At 34.8% G+C, this 21,169-nt stretch overlaps 2 protein-coding genes across 4 annotated transcripts in view; one reads left to right on the plus strand and one right to left on the minus strand.

Annotated features, from left to right (window-relative positions):
• The window catches only part of CTNNA3 (catenin alpha 3), a 1,789,299-nt gene that overhangs the window by 640,051 nt on the left and 1,128,079 nt on the right, over positions 1 to 21,169 (plus strand). The gene's annotated exons all lie outside the window — the stretch shown is intronic.
• LRRTM3 (leucine rich repeat transmembrane neuronal 3) overlaps positions 1,368 to 21,169 on the minus strand; it is a 181,656-nt gene continuing 161,854 nt past the window's right edge. The window contains exon 3 of the mRNA XM_007167815.2: positions 1,368 to 3,488. Within this exon, the coding sequence (XP_007167877.1) occupies positions 3,279 to 3,488 (210 nt within the window). The 3' untranslated portion in view covers positions 1,368 to 3,278. The remainder of the gene's footprint in view (positions 3,489 to 21,169) is intronic.

The following is a 21,169-nucleotide window of genomic DNA, read 5'->3' on the forward strand; positions in this document are numbered from 1 at the left end:
GAATAAAGAGTTTTAATGTGAGAGCCCAGAGTAGCACACAGAAAGAGTCTATTTAGCCCATATATTATACAGATAGAGGAACTGAGTTAAATTAGGGATTACTAAACAACATGTCAAACATTTTTTCATTCTATTTACTGTCTGGAAATTGGGACTTTCATTCTATTTACTATCTGGAAATTCTCTGGCCCTGATCAGAGAGGGAAGGCTTTTAGTATAGTGGAAAGACTAATAGGGTCTGAATTTTGAGAGTAGTTCAGCTCCACCAATTATTAGCCCTGTGTTCTTGGGCAAGTCTCAACTTCTTTGAGATTAATGTGTCTTCATAGATTGGTTATGAAGGGAAAATGAGATATTTATGTGGAATATGGTTTGTAAACTTCAAAACACTGCTTAAATGTGTTTGCTGTAGCTACCGCTGTTATTGTAACCATGTTGGGCTGAACTGCATTTTTCAACTCCAAACATAGAAACATTTCAGTTGTTTAAAGAGATGAGTAGTAGACAGGAAGGAAGACATGGGGTGGTTAGAAAGAGGAAATGGGAGATTACTGAATTCTGAAAAAGACAGATTAGAAATAGGGATTTTAGACACAAATATATAAATTGCAAATGTATGGTAAAGATTCCAGACACAATCTCCTCTAGCAGGTTTTCATTTCCGCAAAGCCCCCACACCCCGGGACATGGCAGAATAAAAATTAAGCAAACAAGTAACCCAACATCTTTTTTTTTTTTTTTCCTGTTAAAGATCCTTTGGGTTTAATTTCAAATATGACAAATACCAAAATTCTTAGTTTATTTGGCTCTTAATGTACGTAATAAGTCCTCCGATGCACAGAGCTAAGAGCTCCCATGCACCTGGTTCCAAGGTGACTGCTTCTATTTATAGTTGTTCACTTCAGATGAACTTAAAATGTTTAAGAAAGAAAGCAGTTTGCTTCAGGAAATAAGGGGCATATATTTGTGAGGCTCCCTGGAACCTTTAAAATTTCTAAAAATCATTTGTCAGTTTGAAAATGTCTGGAAAGAGAAGATATAAAATGCTTATTTACACAAATTAAAAGATATTTGAATCTTTGCAAGGACAACTTCTATGAGAAAAAATTGCAAGTGACATTTTGGTTTACATAATAAATAAAATTTTGCATCAGATTTCAGATCCACACATAATAGATTTATAGTTAACCCTCTATAGATTTGCAAACTGCAAAGCAAAATACCAGTGTAGAGGATTAAGAATACTCTGACAATAATACAGTGCAAGGAAATCAGAAATTGAAAAAAAGAGATTAAAATTAAACTAAAAATGACAAAATTTTCTGAATAGCAAATAATTTATGCAAAATATGTTACAAAATCTGGAATGCCAAATAGTTGATACAAGTGCTGTGACATTTAGTTTCATTTAAATTAGTAAGAGAGTTTGCTCTTCCAACATTTTGTTTCTTTCCCTTCTGACAGTATATTTTCAACAAAAATTTGCTCTTGATTTTTTAAATTCATTCTCTTTGAACCTGCCCTTAAATTTGCCATGATAAACCTGCATAAAACTACACTTTTGAATTTCTTTGGAAGAAATTTAAAAAATTGAAAGTTTGACATCGGTTTTCACAAATTCTTTTCTTCATTGTTTTTGACTGTGTTTGATCCTTATTAGATTGACATCCTCTCAACCTATTTTTGATGTCATGAATTAAAAATGACAACATAAAAAAAGCACTTCTCCTAGTGTAACAGCAATTGAAACTTGTAGTTTTATATTAAAAAAAAACACAAAAGGATGTGTGAATACCATAGATAAAATAACAATATTTTCAAACAGTGACCTGTGTCAAGCAAACAACAGAAACAAGTTGATTATTTCAGCCTCTGAAAAGTCAGGTTTTCATAATTTGATTGAATTAACTTTATAATACAATTGGATAATCGATATATGATCCGGGGTGGTTTCAAATTACTCTGGATTATTTTTCAGATAATTTGGAGGTGAATCTCATTATGAATAGCAATATAAACAATGTAGAACATATTAAGGATGTTTACAGTCTACCTGCGTGATAAAGTTCCACCATGGCTCCTATCTGTATTGAATCAGCTGTAGATGTTTAGAGTTCTCTCCCAGGAGAAAATGGATGTAGCACACAAAGTGAAAATTTTCATATATTTCCTTTCAGATGTTCCTAAAATACAGCCTCACCATTCTAAATGGGAAATTGTCTTAAAACCAGGCACATTTTGCACTGATGGTTATTTTTAGGTAAACCACTTTGGGTTAATTAAGAGAAAAATTGCTACTGTACAATTATTATGCTTTATCCTCCCACCTTGGCCTGAAGTAATGAGAAGTAACAGAGTTTTTCTTTGTCACTGGCAGCTGCACCTTTTAAGTATATCAAACTCTGTTGCTGTGGTTACGGCCTTTGTTTCCAGTGATGTTTTGTCCATGCTTCCCCCCACCCTTAACAATGGGTTACTCAAAAGAATGAAATAATGAGTCATTCATTCAGAAATACGTTGTTAAAATATCCCTCTTTATCATTACATTTCACTGCTTAGAAACTAGGCTGTAATTCAAGGCAACAGTTAAGTCTGAGAAGTGTTAAAAAATCTTTGATTTTTTTTCATTTATAAGAAAGACCTGTCTATGTAATTGAAGAACTTCTTACAAGTCTCAACAAACCCTTTTTGGTTAATGTATTATTTCTGGACCAAGTAGATAAAATTCTACGCCGTAAGCATGATAAAAATCGTGCATGTTTTGCACAGCACAGAATTTGAGAGTCAAGGTTTCTGGGCACAAAAGCAGTAACAAAACAGTCCCTACAAAACTGAGTAACTCTGAATAACACAAGAAATAATTTTTGTTAATTTAAAATTTTAGAAACTGAAATACATAAAGTTTGTAAAGTAAAATGTAATTAAATTATGGTACTGTACATACGAGTTGTTTCTATAATTGAAACTTTACAATATGAAAAATACATTAGCTCTGTACAGTTTTTACAGGTAGGTAGGATGAGTTTTGAGAAAAAAAGATTTTTTTTTTTCAGGGTCATACTCTAAGTCAAAAAAATACTGCACAACTTAGCTAATTATAAAGTGTAGAGTTGAAACAGTTCATGTCTTCTTTATTTCATGAATCAATCTTGGATTTTTGTTTATTTTAACAGGGGATTGTTTTCTTTTGTTTTAGAGTCCACAATGAACAAATCTTCCTCATTTTGTCCTTGAGGTTACAAAGTTTGATGGCAACCCTTGGTTACCAGTTAGCTCAGTTAAGCCAGCTGCTGTTTATGGTCACTGATTCGGCCAGCTGTTGTGATTGTGCTCAGGTCCAGCTCAGTCTCTAGGTGTGTTTCCATCGTATCTTCCTGTGCATTCGTTTCAAAGGATTTATGAGAGAGAAGTTCATGATGCACCCCACAGTAACTTATTGTGGGCTGGTCGTATGCCAGAAAAGTTGACACATTCATTGATAAAGGTATCTGGGGAAAAATGACACGAGAAAAGTCAGTTATAAAAAGACAACTTTGGGGGCAAGATTTGGGGAATGTGAAGTGCTGACCTGACTAACTTCCATGGGTACATCTGTGGCTCAAGAGTCCCCCGCTATCTCACTAATGTCCCTCATTCTCATACTAGCACGCAGAATGCAACAGTTCTAAAGCCTGAGATGGAGCTGCTCAATTCTTAACTAGAACCTTCAGGTAAATAGGAACCTAAGCGATTCTGAAAATACTAAAAGTTTTGTTAGAAAAGTCAGAAGAATTCTTTTCCTCAGTGAGGTAAATTTGTGGTTTTGGAACTAAGAAAAATATTATTTGGTTACTTATGGTACTGGAATACAATTGAACAGTGGTTCTCAAACTTTATCATGCATAAAAATCACCTCCCCCTTCTTCAGCTCCAACATCCACTTCCCTGATTTTTTTTTAATTTAGTAGGCCTGAGGTGGGACCTGTAATTTGCATTCCTTATAGTTCCCATATGATACTGGTGCTGTTAATCCACACACCACACTTTGAGAACCACTGCAGAAGAGAATTGTCTAGGCAAGTCATTCTGGCTCTTCTTACCCAATAACTTCTTCTTTTTTTTTTTTTCCCACATTTTAAAGTGTTTTTACCTATATGATCTGGATACTATAACTTAATATTATTTCAGAAAAGCTATAACATTGTAACATGCTATGAAATAAAGAGTAGGGTTATCTTCATGATGGTCTTTTTTAAAAAGCACCTTTTCTTCACTCCCATAGGTGCTCTTTTGGACAGTAGCAATGATGGTGCCTGACTGTGCCGTTATTGTCGAAATAGTCCTGTACTCCTGTGGCTTTGTCACAGCTTGGCCACTGTCAGTAAAGATTGTGGCTACGTATCCCCTGTCAATACCTTCTTAATATTTATTTTGCCGTGAGCATTCTTGGAAACATTAATGTCTGTAGCTTGATCCATATATCTAAAAACTAAAGTTTAGAGAACTCCCAGGAAGAAACTCTGGCTTCTGTGAAAGTCTAAAAGCAACAAAGGATGAGGCTAGTTTGAAGGAATCAGTGATATATATGTGGAAGGGACTCTTGCTAATTGCAGCTTAATGAAAGGAAGCAAGTTCTAAAAATAGGAAAGAGCAAGAGTGACCATTGTGATCAGAAGGGAAACGTGTGTTACAGACAAAAGGTAGTTTGAAATGTAATCAGATGTCAAAGTCTAGAGATTATTCCCATTTTTTTCAATAAGATTAAAAAAATTGTTCTAAAAAGTAGGCAGTTTTGAGGAAACTTCAGCCTTGATCTCTGTTTAATATCCTAATTACTAATTCATGTTGTTGAATTACCTTGGATAAAAACTTCCACCATTCTTATTTGGTGGTAGATAAAATATATTTCTCTTTGGTCACCTCAGACTAAATTCCTCTGATCTCAGCTAAGATTGGAGCCCAAAGCTAAGAAAAGCAGAATGCCTAGATTTTATTCTTTTATTAACTCCTTCTTTACTTTCTTAGTCCTTTTCTCCATACATAAGAATCCTTTTTTCCTCGTCTTTCCATCCCTATCCTTCTACCCTTATTTAGTTTTCCTTTAGTAAAAATTAGTTGAGCTGTTATTTCCTTGTTTTCTCTTAAAGTATTCACTTCTTTTGAGATTATAATTTCTTTTTAATGTGAACATTTCAATGTATCAAACGTGTAAGGCTTAGTCCTTGGAGACAGAAATGTAATCCCCTTCATCAAATTACATTCCTGAGAACTCTTCCTATTTATGTGAATTTTTAAAAATTTGAAGCATGCTACCTGATGTGTGAATGAAAGACATCATACACTTTAAAAAAATGGTCAAGGTGATTGAAAGATCATAAAGAAAATAATACGATGCTTCCAAAGATGCTCATTTAAAATAAGGAAGAACTCCTATTGTTACAGACAAAATAGCTCAGATAACTAAAATACAATATATTATTATGCAAAAGTAATTGTGCAGCATGAATAGATTTGAGTTATAGGATGTTATTGGGTATGTGAGTTTAACATTAGCCTCTGGGAAATCAATGTTGTGTAATGTGTTATGGGTCATATATCTGTAGGATTTTTTATACTTGTTCTTCTTTGTCATGGAAACTTACGCTTTATATATGCTATATCATTCCTGGCTTACTTGGAATTAACTCTATTGTGAATAATTCATAATTTTTATGGTGATGATTTATGAAAAATAATAAACCGTGATACATTTATTCTGTGTGTGTGTGTGTGTGTACACAATTTCCTGCTTGATTTAGTATCTAGAGGCTGCTGGTATCCAGAGTGCAAGTCTTAATTTGAACTATATCAGTTAGGTAGTTAGCACTCTTATTTATTAATAAATCCCACATATTTTCTTTATAGAGCTTCTTATTTGGGGATATGTTTTATTTTAAAACACCTAACCCCTTGGTTATACTTTTTTAATGTCAAGTCATATTTTTCATATTTTAATCTTTCTGAAATTGGGATGGTACTTATAATTAGTGTGGATGTTTAACATGTATTTTCTTCCCCGCAACTGAAAGTGATTCTTAAAGTTGATGATATCTTAATATCAAGAAAATAACATACTAAGTTGTATTCGTAAGTAGAATTTAACAGCTAAACATATCTGAATACAACATCACAGTAGATTTTTCCCAGGTTGACTTAAATGATTTTGAAAATCTGGAAGTTAGCATTAGTTATATTCACGTGTATATTCATAGGAATATACACATGTATTGACATACACATATACACAGTATATAAAGACATACATAAATACACATGTATATAATACACACATATATATAATCTTGTGGCCAGTTACTTATGATTTCAAAATTATTTAAATCTGGTATGGAAAATGCAAATTTTGGTGATATATTAGTTTTGGACAACTATTTCATATTTGTTGTATAAAATATATACATAGATGTATACTGTATATATAGAAATATTATTTACACACACACACACGCACACATAGTGGCTGGGTAGTGATGGAGAGGCTATCCACTGGCATTAAGCAAATATCTTGAGGCTCAGATACAATCCATGTAAATCCATTCTTGTCACGCAGTCAGTAAACATAGCAGCCCTTTCTCCTTCCTCACATAATCGTCAGTCATGTGACCTTGTGCCCTGTGTTTTCTTTTCCCTTTCCAGTCTGACCTGGGTATTCTCTATCCATCCTCTCTGTCTGTGCCCCTTTCTGCATTTTTACCTGATTTATATTAATGTGCTGAAGCAGGAGAGGCACACAGCCACGCTCTCCCCTATGGACAGAGTATTCAGCAGGACAGTCCCAGTTTATACTTATTGTCCCATTTTGGAAAATCAATCACTTTAGTCAACCTACCTGAAGATGACCCAAATATGTTAATTTATAAAATGAAAATGAACAGCAAGGGCAGTAGGAGATATAAATCTAATAAGCCTCTGCTTCCCCAGACCTTTTGTTACAGGGCTCTATTTAAAGTGTCCATAGAGTCACTTCTCGTCCTTTCTTTCTGAGAGCAGTTTCTTTCAGTGAATTTTAACCTGATAAACTCCTATTTATAATTACTTATGGTTTCCTTCGATACTTTAGGTCAGTATTTTTCAGGTGAGTTAATTGTTCTTAAGGCATAACTTATAGCGATCCAAGAATATGAAAACTTAACTCCCCAGAAAGCAATATCATCTAGAGTCTGAACTAAGAAATCATTATATGCTATTCTAATGATGAGAGGTAGAAGCTGACATTATTTAGGAAATTCGCCTCAGGAAAAATTTCTACTCTGCTAAACTAGTTACTGTCTTGACATCAATGATATTTGCCTAAGCAGTAATTTTCCAGTGTCTGTCTCAACATCACATATGTGTACCTTTCACATACACAAATTTTGTAATGTTAGATGAATAAAAATAACTCATTATTAAGTCTTTTTTTCCCATTCATTTAAAATGTTCGAGCTTGTTACTTTAAGGGGAAAGAATAACTTTTTAAAGTTTCCAATTTTTGATTAAGTAAAAATGGTCATTTTAATCTTATATTCACTGCAAAATAATATGTATATTTGTACACATATATATATGTGTATATATGAATATGCATGTGTATTGCTCATATTCTAATTAGTTGGTTACAAGCCATTTAAACATCTTTTCTGTAGGATAGCAAGGATTATTTTAAGTACAGTAAGTACTCTGAAGAACAGAAAATGACAGTCCACTTTTGAGAGGGAATAATAAAAAGGTTGTTTTTCCCTCTCTAGAATTGCAAAACATAGGAAATGTTTGCTTGTTAAATGTTATTTCTGAGTAGAGTTTTTCTAAGTATAAATATTTCTGTTGATTATCATTGAGGAGAATGCTTATGCTGTTCCCATATATCACGGGGGAAATCTTCTATTTTTAGAAGGCCAATGTTACCTAGTGAGTATTCTACCTCTCTAGGTTGTTGAAAGGATGTTACTTTAGGGTTTTTGTAGCTAACAGGGTTTTGTTTTTCAGTAATCTGTATGTAGTGAAAGAAACAGACTTGCTTCATGAAAGAATTAATTTTTTGAGATGTAGCCTTTATCACTATCAAGAGATTTTCCCCCATTTTATGTTGTAATTCAGAGGCCTATTATTTTACATTTGTTTTTCATCTACTAAATTTAATGAATTTTCAGTTGAGTCTATTTCTACCTATTCATATATAAAATAAGAAACAGGCGTTATAATATTTTTCCAATTAATAGTATTCCTCTAATTTGTCTCTAAATCTGTCTCAAACTGGGCTCATTATCTCTGGATCCAAACTAAGTTCTTCCCATGGTCCTTTTTCTGTTTTGGGGAGCACCAAGTTAAGTCAGCTTTGCCAGTCTCCTTCAACACTTCCTTGTCCCTTGTTCCAAATGTCCCATTATTTGTCAGTTACTTTGTTGACATCAATGGCATATATCTTTTTCATGCATCCACTTCTCTCATTTCTGTTGCCGTTATCTTGGCTCAAAATATTATTACCTTGTTTACTTTAGTGATTGCATGACTGGCATGTCTAATCAGTAGAGTTAAAAATAAAACTAAATATTTGTAAATTCATTTCTGGAGATTAACTATATTTCTATTTAATTAAATGTAAGCAGCATGTAGAAAATAGTGAATGCTTTTTTCTTTTCTTTTTCTTTTTTATCATGTCTGAATCATTACTCTGTCTTTGCAAAGAAGTGGGATTTGAAATATACTTTATTCTGGAAAATTAGCTTCCTTAAAAACATTATTTCAAATGTACATATAGATATATGTGAGTACACACATGTACATATCACACCACTGCTTGTAAATTTCTCAATTTATTTAAAGAAGTGTTTTAATTTTTTCAAAATGCACCTGCTAATGACTTTATTCTTGTTTATCTTGATGCCTCTACTTTCTGTTTCATTTATATAAGGTTATGTAAATTTTCCAGACTAGCCTTTGGTTATGTTAGAGTATGTGCAACTTTATGTGTATTGGGGATTGGTTAGAAACATTTGTTTCAGTGCTACCAAACGTGAGTTTTGTGTATAGGCCGGTAGTTTTACTGATGGTAAAAATAGAAAGTTGTGTCTTTGGTATTACTTGAGTAATATTAAGAAACTTGATGGAAAATATCTTTTCTACTGGCTTGATTCTTAAAAATCATATTACTAATTAATATTTTGTTTTCTAAGTATTGAGGCAGTTGGTAAAATGTAAGTATTATATAAGGAAAAATAGTGTAAGAAATTATCACACTGCAGCTTGGTTCACTGGAAGAGTGTCAAAGTTTGCCTAGATGTTACCTCTGGTCGTACCGTAATTCTTCAGGATTTCTGCAGTGATTTCTCTTCCTAGCCACCTGAGCGGCTGTGGGCACTTGTTTCATCTCTTGGTCTGCCTGACACCTGCCTGGACATGTCTCTAACATTCACCTCATTATCATCACTGTCATTTATTGAGCATTTACTGTGTGCTAGGTGCCATGCTACATGCTGGACTTAGGGCATCTTATTTAAGCCTACCAAGGCTGTTGTAAGGTAAATATAATTATTCCCATTTTACAGTTGAAAAACTAAGACTTAGATGGTTTAAGTAATTAGTTAAAAATCATTTACCTGGTGAGTTGCAGAAGTGGTTGCCTGACTTCCTAACCAGTATGCTTTCTTATTTATCACTTTATCTAGCTCACACTGGCTTTGGAGCCTAGAGAGGTAAACACAGTATAATGTGTCTGATAATATTTAGACACCAATTATCAACATTGGATCTTATTTCCAGTAGGGTAAACACTATGATTTGCTAAGCTACACTTTAGCTTTCTGATACTGCTTTGCACTTTGGGTCCTCAGGAAAGAAACCTATAGTTGATCAGGGATTCACAATGTGGATGGATGGTGACAGCTCAAAATCAAAGCTCTCTTCTTCTTACTAAGCTCATATTGGCCAAATACAAAGTGTAAGGGGAAGGGTCTAATCTGGAAAACATTCTGAACTGGGATAGGAGCCTTACATATACTCCCAGATAAAATATGTGTAAGATTATTTAGGGAGACCTTTAGGGATTTTAAAACTAGATGTCTGTGTTGACTTGGAAATTGGTAGAAAATTTTCCAATTAAATGATGTTAGTTTTTCTTTTTAACAAGAAGTGTAAAAAGAAACCTCAGTTAATCTGATTATTTTGTTTTATATTAAATGATACTTGTTTTGATTTCTTTCTGTACATAAAAGAGTTATAGGTAGGTGCTGGAGTACAGGAGGACTGGGGAAGTGGAGAAACAAACATGAATAAGGTATAATTTCTGCTCCCTGACAAAATCATAGACTAGTGAAGGAGATAGACATATAATGCAAGAAAGGAAAGGGAGGCAATGGATGGAGTGAGCTAGTAGACAAGTTGTGTGCTTGCATAAGGATGTGTGTATATATATATGTATATGTAAGGGAGGGTGTGTGTGTATATACGTATATATATATACGTATATACACACACACTTTGCTCTGACTGGCTGATTCTACTTACTATGTCATTTATCCTTTGTGGGTACAAAACAAACTAGCCATCTTCTTTGTTTGGAAGTAGTGTTGTTATTTTCCAGATTTATTGGCAAGAGTCAATATTGCTGAGAAGTGATTTAATATTTACTTTCATAGACTCTCCCACAAAGATACTATATTTTACTTTGAAATTTATTTGTTTGAAGAGCAATCTATCTCTTGGAGCTCTTAAGCATTCTAACGGTTAATTAGTGTGAGTATAATAGACTGTTGGATCATCAATTTTAATTATCTTGATTCTACTAGTAATTTAGTTAAAGAAGCATTTTCAGGAAGTGCTTAATTAAGAGCCTGAATTTATGTTATGCTACCTTTAAACTTATAAAACAAACTAGTTTTTTACACTTTTAAATTCTTAGATGAAATCAACACCTTAATACTCAATTTCAGTATTTTCTTAAGATCTAAGTTGCCAACTAAAGTAGCAATTGCTGTCTTGAGATAACAAGCATAGGGTAATAAGACAGGAACTCAATATGATTTTGAAAAATTTCAGATGTCTGTAACTTGAGAATAATGTGAAAGAAAACACTATTTGCAGGAGGATAATAATTCTTCTAGTGCCTTTTGTGTGAAAAAAATATTTTTGTGAACTCCTGCAGAGTGATATCACAAAGTGAAAAAAAAAACTGAGTTCCATTTGAAAGGTAATAGTTCTCCTTGCATTAAAGTGCAATTTAAAATATGTATCTTAAATATTTAAATGACTTTGCCCTTTGTGAGTGTATTTTCTTCTTTACAAACAATTTGTATTTCAGTTTTGCAACAAGAAATAGCTAGGGGTTGGCTATATGAATTATTTTCATAAATTCATGTGCTTGTGTCTACAAAACCAAACAGAAATATTCATTCAATAACTTATTGACTTCAACAAAGACTTGCTGAATGCCTTCGCTGGTCCTGATGCTGGGCTAGTTGCTGGAGATACACCAAGTCCTTGGCCTCAAGGCTTCTGGATGGAACATAAACCCTTCTAACATACACTTATATTAGACCATAACCTTCTTGAGTTCAAAAATCTATGACTAACCACATTTTTCTATGCCTTATGTTGTTTCATGTGGTCCCTTAAACACAGTAAGACCTAAATACGTATTTATTGAAAGTATGAATGAATACATGAGTGAATTTAAGTAATAGACTAATGGGTACTTGGCATAGTCTAGGAAGAAATTAAAAATGTTCGTCCCTGGATGACTGTGGGAACTATATGACTGAGATAATAAAGTCTTATGAAATCAAGGTCAGATCATCTTGACTCTAGGATAGAGGTAGAGGGCTACAATGAATTTTCAAAAATCCACACTAATGATGAGGCACATAGCGCTGCATTATAATGTTTGGGAACTTCTTCATTTATTTTATATTAATTATTTAAAAGTTTTTATTATTTTTATTTAAAATTTTTAATGTATACTTTATCATGTAAAGTATTAGTTTAAATTTGAAATATATAAAACTTTAAAAATCAATATTGAAAATAAAATAATTATTTTTAATTTGGTGATTTTACACCTATAAATTTAAGAATGTTATGTCTGTGCTTTGTCCTTTAATACCTTTTGTACCTGCATTTTTCACACTCTTTAGTGCTCCCTAGACTTGTGGCCTATGATGTCCAAAGGTTTGGTGCACCTGCCAAATTAGTTCTCCCTGTAATGGACTCTGCCCTGGATCATTCTATGTTAACCTGTTTTATTTTTGATGCCAGTGAAAATTTATAGTTATCTTTTACTGAGGGAAAGCAAAATGCCCCAAACTGTTTTCATTTACATGAAAATCTTCTGCACAGCCTGATGCCTGTTAAATTGGCACTATTGCCAGGTAAAGTGATGGGAATCCAAATTGAGACTGTGGCTCAAAGGCCCCACTAATCTTGATGCTATGTTTCCAAATCTGTTTCTTCATACAACTGTGCAATGAAGTACAGTTGCTAATCAGTTTGCAAACAATCTCATTCTTTTTCTTTTTCCTGGAAATTGTGGTTACAGCAGTCCACTTAAGGATCTCATAATGATGATACAGCAGTTGATATTTTTAATCTAGGTTTGTATAAATATGTGAGAATGAAAATTAAACACTGCAAAGCAAACAACATATAACGGTGTTTGTATTGCTACAAGTAACTCTTTTTTTTTTTTTAATTTTTATTTATTTATGTATATATGTATGTATGTATTGGCTGCGTCGGGTCTTCCTTGCTGCGCGCGGGCTTTCTCTACTTGTGGCGAGCGGGGGCTACTCTTCGTTGTGGTGCGCAGGCTTCTCATTGCGGTGGCTTCTTTTGTTGCGGAGCACGCGCTCTAGGCGCACAAGCTTCAGTAGTTGTGGCGCGTGGGCTCAGTAATTGTGGCTCGTGGGCTCTAGAGTGCAGGCTCAGTAGTTGTGGCGCACGGGCTTAGTTGCTCCGCGGCATGTGGGATCTTCCCGGACCAGGGCTCGAACCCGTGTCTCCTGCATTGGCAGGCGGATTCTTAACCACTGCGCCATCAGGGAAGCCCTACAAGTAACTCTTGAACTCTAGCTATTACTGGCAGTGCACTTTAATCTCACAGAGACGCTCTATATGGGATTTCCCTCATCACTGGCATTATATTTGGTTTTCTGTCATGATTTGTGATATCCTGTTTGCTTTCCAACTGGCTTTTTCCTCCTCAACAGCTTACTGTCATTTTGGGATTCTTCATAAAACAGGCTCTGCATTTCTGACATACCTGAGAGCTTGTCTTGCATTGGCAGGACTTTGATATTCCAACTTTCTTAGGGGTTCTTATTCCTGTCTAGGACTTAGAGGGCAGCACCTAAGGATTACATGAATCCTTGTAGCTGTCTTCTAATTAAATAGGCTTTCAAATGATGCAATAATTTACTGGTTAGCATTTTCTCTTCACTTTATTGTTAAATTAATTCAGATTTTGGTTGAAATGTTTCCATACTAAATGAGATGATACTATATATACATCTGCTAAGTTGCATAAAAATCCTGCACTTGGAGATTTAGTTCAAATAACACTTCTTTGATGAAAACCCCTCAGATGAATTTGATTCTGTAAGGATGAGCTTCTGCTATGAATTTCTTCGGAATTTATATATACATAAGTATCAATGCATACTGTTTCTTCCATCCATCCATTCATCTATTATTGAGTACTCTCAGGATCCTGAGTAAACAAAACCGATTGCCTGGCTTCAAAAGTAAGCAGTTGTAAAACACTACTTTTTTCCTAGATGTATGTGTAGGATATGGTGGAAGTTGTGGGAAATACCTGCCTTTGCTGTGATGCTTTATATAGACAAGACCATGTTTAAGCTGGCCTGGCTGGTTGTATATACATATTGCCATTATTTCATTTATATTAACATTATCTAACTATCTAGACTGTAAATTTGATAGAGAATAAAAATTTCTCAGGGGTTATACAAGCTATGTATTAGTAAAATTTTGAAAGTTCTTGTTAGTGGAGACGCTGGCAGGGAACAAAATCGCTTCTCACAAAGTTTATGTTTGTAATGATGATATCAGATCTTCAGATAAGGATGAGCTAATATGTATATCTAATTTATTATTAATAACTTCTTAGTGTAAGTAATTATTAATATAATATCCATTATTCTCTTATTATTTCAAATTTGTATATGACACAAATATTAGGAACTTTAAAAAAGGTAAGTCCTGACAATATAGCTTTTATTATAATGCAGTAAAACACTTCTTGTTGACATTTAAATAAAGATCAACTTCTAAATTGTGTTAGCACATACACATTACATGAGTGGTGACTATCATTGGACTGACCGGAAGTAATGTTGGGGATGGGGAGTATCTAGTTCTTCTCAGTGTTTTACTTATGTTGTCTCACTTAATTTTACTGTGTCCTTTTTTTAAATTTTTGCACAGTTATACCTAGCCTTTACAAACTGTCATTTTCTAGCATTGATTTTCTGTTACTTTACTTCATAGGATATAGTATGTCTGACTTTAGTTTCTTAGTAATAATGAACAAGTTAATGATGGTTGAATCTTTGATCAGTGTTATGTGATCAGCCACATATATATGCAGATATTTTTTCAACCATGGCTCTGATCAGACTAATTAAAAATAAGCTACATAAAGAGAAAATGTGAGGTGTTATTTCTTAATGGTCCACTTTGTTTCATTAACAATATAATGATTTGGTTTCAGCTCAAGGTTCGAAGTAGATATCAAATGCAATTAAAAAATCAAAATGTTTTAGGCCATATTTGGGCAGTAAAACTGAAGCCTGAGGTTGCATAACAGTCTTCACTATCATCAGTATACCCTACTGAGACAACATGCTTTAGCTTCTTTTATCACAGCTGGACATTCAGGAATATAGAAGGCACAGATATAAAATAACATGCGGGAGTTTTATGTAAGAGTTTTTATTATTGGTTCCTTATTGTTAGGTTGTATTATTTATACTGCTAGTCAATAATCTGAATGATATAAGATCAGTGATGAAAAAAAGGATGAATCTTTATATATAGATATATAGTTCAGATAGATTCTCTATAGCTTCTCTGTGAAAAAGTTTAGTCTTACATCATTATGAACAGTATTAACAATTCACCATTTTTCATTCTATTATTTAAGTATCTATTATCAAAGTATTGTAGTATCTATAATATAATCAGATTCAAAAAGAAGAACTGATCATAAATTTTGCAGAAATATATGATTAAGGAAACCTAATGTAAAGGTTAGGAAATCTAATCTAGGGGGTCAAAATGATTTTTGTTTTCTCATGGCTACTAAAGAAGATGTCACTTGGATGAACCTTAGAGTAGAATTATAAATTAATTTCTAAATTAATATACTCTTAATATCTGGTTCTCTCCCCTCAGATTTAATTTTAAAATCTATTAATAGGGTTCTGATATTATATGAGATAATGAGCATATTTTATATAATATATAAGTGTAATATATAATATATGTAATTTATAACATATGTAGGCATATTATATATAAAAGCATATTTTATGTTTATATAAATATATATATAAATGTTTCTTCTGATATATAATATATATATATATATATATATATATATATATATATATATATATATATATATATATATATATATATATACAGTAGTCCCCCCTTATCCACAGGGGATTCTAAGACCCCCAGTGGATGCCTGAAACCATGGATGGTACTGAATCCTATATATATTGTTTTTTCCTATATGTACATACATAAGATAAAGTTTAATTTATAAACCAGGCACAGTAAGAGGCTATTCGAATTGCCAGCATCACTACTCTTGTGCTTTAGGGCCGTTATTAAGTAAAATAAATGTTACTTGAACACAAGCACGGCGATACTTGTAAAGCTGATCTGTTAATGGAGATGGCTGCTAAGAGACTAATGGGCAGGTAGCATATGCTTTCTTTTTACCTGGACTAACAGGTGATTCACATTTCTGGTGGTACTGAGCTGGAGGGCAAGCGATTTTATCACTCTACTCAGAACGGCACCCAAATTAAAACTTATGAATTGCTTATTTTTAGAATTTTCCATTTAATATTTTCGGGCCATGATTGCCCACAGGTAACTGAAACCACAGAAAGCGAAACCAAGGGTAGATAAAGAGGGAGTTCTTTGTGTGTGTATATAAAACGTGGTAATGGTTAGTGACTTTTTCCTAATAGGAGAATCTTTGGTATTTTCTTCCTATTACCCTTCCTCACTTGTATTTGTGGAATTTTCACTCCATGCACAGAATTGCGCCAAACATTTGAGGATAATTCAAGGAGCCATAGAAATGAGAATAGATTGCTTACCATCTCTGGGCTTCTATCATCATTTAGAATATGTGAATAAAAAGTTAAGAAAATAATAGGTAAATTGTACTAGTTGTGAATATAGACGGAAAGGGAGAGGGCTTTTCGCATATGACATTTCATGCTTGTTTATAAGGAAGCACCAGAGCCCAGAGATTCCACCCACTCCCTGAGAAATTTTGTCAAAACAAGGTAACTCTTCTTTGAACTGGCATTGTCCTTGGAAAATGATTATATTCCAACCAAATTTACCAAGTCTCTCTCTCATCCTAATAGAAAACTGATTAGGTTTTCTTACCTTTTATTTTAATTCATCTCTCATATGCTTTTTTATTTGCTTCAGTTGCTTACATTTTAATAAAATATTTATGGCTTTTATAAGTAAATCAAACTCTCAAAAGAATGTAATGGGAATCATCCTAAGTGCCTTTGGGGAGAACTAAGGTATTTTGAATGGCTTGTTTATTTTTAATGATTTTATAATTTTTTATTACAGGACATAAAATTGAGACACACAGAAGTGACAGGGTAGAACAAAAGCTGTGCATTTTCTTAATAAATGTACTAAGTTCTTATTGTTGAGCTGTAATCACTATCCTAGTATCTGAATAATGCAGGTTTTCTTAGCTTCTTCTGAAGGAGAATTTAAAAATACAAATTAAGAACAGAAAAATTCTAGAAAATAAGAACATTTCACATATAATTCAAATGTAGTCAAAATTCCAAGAACATTGTTGAAATGTTGTGTTGAGGTAGACAGTGAAAAGTAACACAATGGGATGAGGTCATTCTGTCTGAGGGATGGGAATGGCAGGAAAAATAAGACTATAGTTTTAGCACTGAGACAGCATTTCCTAGATGGTAGCCCCATGAAAGAACATTGAAAAATTTATTGGGTCTGTTTGCTAACCATTTTATGATTGCTTATTTCTCTCAGTGTGTTCAATGTAAAGACAGCTTTGTGGCTTATATTCATGTCATGGTATTGAGGCTACCTCTTAGACCCTTTCTTTTTACTTGAGAACATTAGCAGTATGGTTTTGAAGAAAGGAAGAATCTTTCTCTAATATTGTAAATTATATAGTTCCTGTGGGTATTTAAAGGGATTCAGAGTTCAAGAAGTTTAATAATGCAGAAGTCTTTATACCAGAATGCTTAGTGGTCCCCTGATCACACTCGCCCCTCTTGATCCTTTGGTGCACACCTGCTTTATTGTCGAACACACAGGTGGCTTCTGTCAGGATGCATGACTATAGCAGAAATGCCTGCCTGATTCAGCATTCCAGTTAAATTCCTACTTACAAGCATTTAATTAATATAGGGGGTAGATGGCTCCTAGTCACCAAAATCTGGTCAGTCTCTTGACTCAATAATATTGTGGTCCGTACCGTGGACTACCCAGGATAGAGGGTGCTTCCACCAGTTCCAGGGCTGATGTCTCATCTGTAAGGTCTCTTTCAACATTCAAATTTGGAAATTTTCTCCTCTATGCTGATCCTAAATTGATATTTTATATTTTCAAAAAGCATGTGTTTTGGAGAGGAAAGGCCTTTCCTGGAAATAATATATTCCCACCTCATTCCTTCAGGGATTTCTTCTCTGGGCCAACTGAGCTATTCATAGACTCAGTGAGTCCTTAAGAGGCCTGTGGAGTAATAGAGAATTGAGAGGAAAGAAAATGATTCTCAACTTCATGGTGCAGTAAATGCATTTCTAGAGACTGGGGCCTTGAGTGTAGCCATTTTCAAAATCTGCTTGGGGATGTAGGGTTTTAAACTTATGCCACGCATGATATTGATTAAGCTTTTTCTGCCTCACCCATTAGCTCTCCCTTCTGCCCAGTCCTGTAATGAAATCACTCTTTGTGCTGTGGAAATCACCAAGGCAATAAATCCAACACTTATGACTTCAATGCATTATTGAGAAGAGAGCGCAGATGGGCTATAGGGAGCAAACAGTTGTTCACACCAACTAATATCTTTGATAATTAATAACTGTAACAGGGGAAATGAACAGCAAATGGAGTAGCTGATCTAATTTTTAACTAAACTATAGCATGAAAAATCTCTGGTTTGTAATTAAAAAAAATTCTCTCTATAGCACTGAAGAAAACCTTTTGATACTTGAGTGCTGACTGCAATCTCAATGACATTGTAATGGGTAAAGGCTTAACCTACTCCATGTCATTTGCAATCACTTTGGGTCTAGCTTAAACTTCTACCCAAGGTGGTATAAATATTCTATTTATTGACTACCAACTAGGTTTCAGGAACTGTGCTAGGCACTGGTAATTCGAAGATAATTGAAGCATTGTTTCTGTTTCCAAGGAGCTCCCAGTCTCTAAGAGGCCTCCATGTATATAAACATAAAAATGAGTAAGCTCAGCCTTTAATAGGGTTATCTACTGGCTTCAGAGAAGGGCATAATCAGCTCTGCTAGGCTGAGATCAGGAAAGGCCATAGAGAGAAGACTTCTGAGCTGAGCCTTGAAGAAAGAATAGGAACTCTTTTAAGAGAAAAGCAGAGGGGCTTCCCTGGTGGCGCAGTGGTTGAGAGTCTGCCTGCTAATGCGGGGGACACGAGTTCGAGCCCTGGTCTGGGAGGATCCCACATGCCACGGAGCGGCTGGGCCCGTGAGCCACAGCTGCTGAGCCTGCGCGTCTGGAGCCTGTGCCCCGCAGCGGGAGGGGCCGCGATGGTGAAAGGCCCGCGCACCGCGATGAAGAGCGGTCCCCGCACCGCGATGAAGAGTGGCCCCCACTTGCCGCAACTAGAGAAAGCCCTCGCACGAACCGAAGACCCAGCACAGCCAAAAATAAATATAAATAAATAAATAAAATAAATAAATTAAAAAAAAAAAAGAGAAAAGCAGAAAGACCATTCCAGGCAGAGGCACAGAGGCATGAGACAACATGGTGGTCCATGGGACTGGAACAACTCAAAATTGCAGCACCAAATGATGCATATGGAGGAGGAGCAATAGGTATACATGCAGGTTATGAGAATACAGTGAAATGCTGGTGAGAGATGATGAGGGCCTGAGGTCAGGAACCAGGCTCTCCCAATAAGGATAGGAAAAAAGGGTCAATCTCCATCACTTACTAGGTGGGTAACCTTGGGCAAATTAATTAACCTTTCTGAGCCACAATATTGGTGTTTGTTAAATGGTTGTAATAATCCCTACCTTATAGTTTTGTTGTTAGCCCTGGAGATAATACAGGTGTGTTCCCTGGAATAGTAAGTTCTCAGTAAGTAAAATGGATGATGATAATATTATTCCTGATTGACTGAAACACTCCATCATGTCCTCTGTTCTTTTTCTACATTGTTCACTGCTTGTCACTCGCATAACACTGTTCAATATGTAGCTGAAATGAGCTTAGAGAATTAAGCTTTTTTTAAATGCTTCTGCCAAGTCATTTTTTCAGTAATTATTACCATTGCCACATTAATCTATATTTGAGATGCAATCAAATGGAAGTGCTCAAAAATTTATAACTTCTGTCTATCAGAACACGAAGGAGAGAGAAACATATGGACATTATTAGAATTGTTGGCTTATTAGTGGAAATGTCATAATTAACTAAGTAAAAACGACTGAGAATTCTGATTCTAGTGTGGGATACTGATTTACTGTTTCGCTTTAGGCACATCACTTCACCTTTTCAGTGCATATCTGTGAAATGAGATAGATGATGCCTGCTGATTAAATACCAATGAGCAGCCTTAAGCATAAGAATGATAAATAATAAAATAATAACTTTCCCCTCGGAGGATAAAAAAAAATTGTGTCAGCAAATCTATTCTTTTTTTTTTTTTTTTTTTTATTTATGGCTGTGTTGGGTCTTCGTATCCGTGTGAGGGCTTTCTCTAGTTGCGGCAAGCGGGGGCCACCCTTCATCGCGGTGCGCGGGCCTCTCACAATCGCGGCCTCTCCCGTTGCGGAGCACAGGCTCCAGACGCGCAGGCTCCAGACGCGCAGGCTCAGTAATTGTGGCTCACGGGCCCAGTTGCTCCGCGGCATGTGGGATCCTCCCAGACCAGGGCTCGAACCCGTGTCCCCTGCATTGGCAGGCGGATTCTCAACCACTGCGCCACCAGGGAAGCCCAGCAAATCTATTCTTATGTTGGGACTTAATAAAACACTGTAAGTGGGAATTGTATACGTAGTCCAGATTTTTTTTTATTAACATCGGTTTCATCATATGTATTCCTGACTTCCACAATTTTGTTCCATACTTCAGTAGTTCTGTTTTAAATTATAAAAAGCAAAATCTCTGTGAAAGGTAGAAATTAATCTGCTGATGCTTTCCTTTCCACCCCCTTGTAGAATCTCTAAGATAAGTGGAAAAATATAGTTTCAAAACCTAATACAGCAGAAAATGTCTCCAACCTTTTGTCTCCAGCAAAACAATCCACTAGTGTATGTAACAGGATGCTTTTTTTTTTTATTTTGAGAGAGGGGACACTTTATAAAGAAATGCAAGCATTTGAGGTTGTCACTCATCCTGGTTTCCTCTTGGAATTTCTTCCCTGCCTCTCTGGATCCTGCTGGTTAAATTCTACCTACTGTATGAAGACTTCGGAAAAAACAAAACCCCAAAGCTTCTGTAACCATTCTTTTCTGAACTGTTGCAATTTTTACTCCTCCCCTGATACTTCATACATGCTGCTGTGTGTTAGTGACTATCCTATTATGAGTTACATCTTATCTTCCAGTTATATCACAGACACTTGAGAGCAACTACTTTGCTTTCTCTGTTGTCTCGCCTGGTCCTGAGGAGAAATTTGTAGATTTATTGGCTT

The sequence above is a fragment of the Balaenoptera acutorostrata genome, chromosome 16 (genome assembly GCF_949987535.1).
Source record: "Balaenoptera acutorostrata chromosome 16, mBalAcu1.1, whole genome shotgun sequence".
Taxonomy (NCBI): domain Eukaryota; kingdom Metazoa; phylum Chordata; class Mammalia; order Artiodactyla; family Balaenopteridae; genus Balaenoptera; species Balaenoptera acutorostrata.